Source organism: Otolemur garnettii, unplaced genomic scaffold (genome assembly GCF_000181295.1).
Source record: "Otolemur garnettii isolate 467f Iridium unplaced genomic scaffold, OtoGar3 scaffold00140, whole genome shotgun sequence".
NCBI lineage: Eukaryota > Metazoa > Chordata > Mammalia > Primates > Galagidae > Otolemur > Otolemur garnettii.
In genome coordinates, this window is record NW_003852535.1 from 3,688,168 (window position 1) to 3,692,549 (window position 4,382).

At 49.8% G+C, this 4,382-nt stretch overlaps 1 protein-coding gene across 2 annotated transcripts; it reads left to right on the plus strand.

Moving 5' to 3' along the window:
* The first annotated feature begins 469 nt into the window (after window positions 1-469).
* Window positions 470-3,836, plus strand: UBXN1 (UBX domain protein 1). 2 transcript variants are annotated; one of them, XM_012810631.2, is made up of 10 exons: window positions 470-510; window positions 596-683; window positions 808-861; window positions 951-1,045; window positions 1,142-1,211; window positions 1,438-1,629; window positions 1,724-1,775; window positions 2,190-2,306; window positions 3,332-3,524; window positions 3,694-3,836. In XM_012810631.2, the coding sequence occupies exons 2-10, from the start codon at window positions 625-627 to the stop codon at window positions 3,741-3,743; spliced, it is 882 nt and encodes a 293-aa protein (XP_012666085.1). In that variant the 5' UTR covers window positions 470-510; window positions 596-624; the 3' UTR covers window positions 3,744-3,836. The 2 variants fall into 2 exon arrangements, with proteins under 2 accessions (XP_012666085.1, XP_012666084.1); XM_012810630.2 differs by having other exon boundaries at window positions 471-510; window positions 951-1,057.
* Window positions 3,837-4,382: the final 546 nt, after the last annotated feature.

The window sequence follows — 4,382 nt, forward strand, 5'->3', positions numbered from 1 at the left end:
AAAAAAAAAAAAAAAACAACCTCCAACTCCTAGGCTTAGGCGATTCTCTTGTCTCAGCCTCCCAAGTAGCTGGAACTACAGACGCCCGCCACGACGCCCGGATATCTCTTGCAGCAGTTTGGCACGGGCCGCGCTCTAACCCACCACCCTCAGTATATGGGGGCGGTGCCTGTGGCTCAGTGGGTGCCGCCCCCTCCTTCCAATTTCTAGGGAAGGGGAAGCAGTTTGGGCTGACTTCAGTCGGACTACGGGTTTCAGAGCCGCACCATTTTTCTTCCCGTTGCCCTCCCACCAGGAGCCGCAGCCTGATAGGTAGGCTTCCTGTAGCGACCCGGGGCACTCAACCGATTCACCCAAGCGGAACGCTGGCGGTGGAGCCCGTAAGTTTTCTGGCTCTCTGCGGCACCCGTCTACGTTCGCCCTCCTCTCCACGTGACCCAAACAGATCTGGGCACTTCCGCTTCCTCTAGGTTTTCTTCTCGTCTGTGTCCCCGGCTAGACCGGTGCCGGGTGAGTGAGCCAGCGCCTGGCGGGGGGCGTCGGGGGCGAATTTGCCCCGCGCTGACCCTTCCCGCTCTCGTTCTTGCCACACCAGGTCCCCGCAAAAGCGACGGTGGCCACGCCATGGCGGAGTTGACGGCTCTGGAGAGTCTTATAGAAATGGGCTTCCCCAGGGGACGCGCGTAAGGGAGTCTCTCTAACCCCGGCCCGCGGGGGTGGGAGGCCACGAACCTGTCCTGGCTTTTGCCCTAGCTTGACAGTCACATCATGGCTTGTTGGCGCTATTCACGGTGTTTCTGCCCCCAGGGAGAAGGCTCTGGCCCTCACAGGGAACCAGGGCATCGAGGCTGCAATGGACTGGTGAGCACTCAGACCGGGTGGCAAAGGATTGGCGACTGCTGTGAGGGGCAACCTTAAACGCTAACTTTCCTGCCGACTTTCTCTGCCAGGTTGATGGAGCACGAAGACGACCCCGATGTGGACGAGCCTCTAGACACCCCCATTGGACATATCCTGGGACGGGAACCCACCTTCTCAGAGCAAGGTGGACCTGAAGGTCCTGATTAGGGGACATGGTGTGATCATTTTGGATGGCCCGAAGAGAATCTGAAGGGATAATGTACTGATTGTTTGTTTGTAGGACCTGGGTCTGCTGCTGGAGAAGGCAAACCCATTTTGAGTGAAGAGAAAAGACAAGAACAGACCAAGAGGTATAGTAAGGAACAGTCTCACATCTCTGAGGGTCACCTTCCACCTCTCCCCAGTAAGTCTAGGCAGAGGACTTTGATTTTTCCCATTCCCTCAGTTCTTTCTTTACGTTTTCCTTTCTTTCATCTGTCTTGGGACACATGTTGCCTAATTTGTTGAGTCCCTTTTTATAAACCCACTTTCCTACCCTCATCCATTTCTCTGAGCTCTTTCATTTCTGCAACACAGGATGTTGGAGCTGGTGGCCCAGAAGCAGCGAGAGCGGGAGGAAAGAGAGGCACGAGAGGCATTGGAACGGGAGCGGCAGCGCAGGAAACAGGGGCAAGAGTTGTCAGCTGCACGACAGCGGCTACAGGAAGATGAGATGCGCAGGGCTGCTGAGGAACGGAGGAGGGAAAAGGCTGAAGAGTTAGCAGCCAGGTCTGGGCAGTGGGGATGCTAGATAACAAATGAGAAAGAAGTCAAGATTTGCTTTGTTGATGTCTTACCTGCTCTCTTTTTGTCTGTATTCCAGACAGAGGGTTAGAGAAAAGATCGAAAGGGACAAGGCAGAGAGAGCCAAGAAGGTAGGTGACTGGGAAGACATTGGGGGTAAATGGAGTAAGTGGGTTAGTAAATCCTTTTTTTCTTTTTCTTTCTTTTTAAAATTTTTTTGTTAGAGACAGAGTCTCACTTTATCGCCCATGGTAGAGTGCCCTGGCATCACACAGCTCACAGCAGCCGTCTCCTGAGCTTAGGCAATTCTCTTGCCTCAGCCTCCTGAGTAGCTGGGACTACAGGCATCTGCCACACGCCTGGCTTTTTTTTTGTTGCAGTTTGGCCGGGGCCGGGTTTGAACCCACCACCCTTGGTCTATGGGGCTGGCGCTGAGCCACAAGTGCTGCCCAGTAAATCCTTTTTTCTGTCTTCAGAGAGAAAGCATGGACTCATTTGATTCTCCTGAGGGTGATGCCTGACATAGTATTTTCTTTGCCCTTTAGTATGGTGGTAGTGTGGGTTCTCAGCCATCTCCACCAGCATCAGAGCCAGGTCCTGTTCCCTCCTCTCCCAGCCAGGAGCCTCCCACCAAGAGGGAGTATGACCAGTGTCGCATACAGGTACTGATTGTGATTCCTGTCTTGCTTCTAGGACCCCTTTCTTAGCCCATAAGTTGCTTAGCTCAGAGCTTTTTTCAATTAAAGTTCCCTTTGCCAAATCTGTCCCTTCTTTGTAAATGACTTTTGAAATCCTATCTCCTCTACTCTTAGGAAAGATATCAAATTTCATCTGCCCCAGTCTTATTTAAGTCCATACCTCCTTCTTATTCAGCATTTATTCTTCTACTTGTTCTTAATGTTTTTATTTGTTTTATTAACAAAGCTATTTGCCTGATGTGTTTATCCAGTTTTTGTATAATCTTGTCCTTATGTCCTTGTCTGTCTTAAAGACTGTGAGGAAGCTGGAATTTTTTCTCTTGAACATTTAGTAAATCAGAGCATATGTTGTTCATTTTTGTGCTTTAATAGTAGTTGTGCTGATCAACCTACGAGGAAAGAGGGTACAGCTTTAGTTCTCCTTTCTTGGGCACCTCAGCTCTTCTTTTTTTTGGAGACAGGATCAGACTGTTTCCCAGGCTGCTGGAGTGTAATGACATGATCATAGTTTACTGCAGCCTCAAATTCTTGGGCTTAAGCAATCCTCCTGCCTTAGACTTCCTGAGACTACAGATGTGCCCTACCATGCCTGGCTAATGGTTGTTTGTTTGTTTGTTTGTTTGAGACAGTCTCAAGCTGTTGCCCTGGGTAGACTGCCATGGTGTCATAGCTCACAGCAACCTCCAACTCTTGGGCTCAAGCGATCCTCTTGCCTCAGTTTTTCTATTTTTAGTAGAGATGGGGGTCTTTTGCTCAGGCTAGTCTCGAACTCGTAAGCTCAAGCAATCCACCTGCCTCGGCCTCCCAGAGTGCTAGGATTATAGGTGTGAGCCACTGTGCCCAACCTAATATTTTCTTAATTAAAGATGAGATCTCTCTGTGTTCTCAGGCTGGTCTTAAACTCCTGGCCTCAAGTGATCCTCCTGCCTCCATACCCTGCCTTTCCTCAGTTTTGACACACAATACTGGGTCTCTTTCTCATCCTCTAGGTCAGGCTGCCAGATGGGACTTCATTGACCCAGACCTTCAGGGCCCGGGAACAGCTGGCAGCTGTAAGGCTTTATGTGGAGCTCCACCGTGGGGAAGAACCTGGAGGAGGCCAAGACCCTGTGCAGTTGCTTAGCGGCTTCCCCAGACGGGCCTTCTCAGAGGCTGATATGGAACGGCCTCTGCAGGAACTGGGTATGGCATATGAGAACAGAAATTAGGCTTAGGGGAAGGAGGGAGTGCCTGGGTAAAGGGAAGGATGCAAAGAGAAGGGACTTGGTGGAGATGATGCAAGCCTAGGAATTTTGGAAGCAAAAAGCAACAAGTGTCTTTATAGTTCAAGCCTGTTTTCTTTCATTTTCAGGACTCGTGCCTTCTGCAGTCCTCATTGTGGCCAAGAAATGTCCCAGCTGAGGGGCCTTTTGTCTTAACCAACACTCTGTGACCTCTTCATCTTTGATAAAGCACTGACATCTCCTTCCTAATAAATAGAATCTTTGAATTCTATATATGCATCACACCTTCCTGAATGGTTTTGAAGGACAAAACTGAGACAGAGGAAGAAACTAAAGGGAAGGTATTGGAGTAGACCTTCCTAATCTTTAGTTTTTGATAAAGAGCCTTGTTTCTAATCTCTGGGTGTGAATAGCTGCTAGAAGAGGTGCTGGGAGTTGGGGAAGGACATTGATTGTAAGACATCTTTTGTTTCTATGGGTAAGACTGCATAAGCTTAAGATCTTTACTAGCAGGTGGCGCCAGCCCCATATACCAAGGGTGGCAAGTTTGAACCCAGCCTCGGCCAACCAAACTGCAACAAAAAAGTATCTGGGCATTGTGGTGGGCTACTCAGGAGGTTAAGGCAAGAAAGAGAATTGCCTAAGCCTAGGAGTTGGAGGTTGCTGTGAGTTGTAACGCCACAGCACTCTACTGAGGGTGATAAAGTAAAGTAAGACTGTCTCTTAAAAAAAAAAGGGGGCAGCACCTGTGGCTCAAAGGAGTAGGGCACTGGCCCCATATGCCAGCGGTAGCAGGTTCAAACCCAGCCCTGGCCAA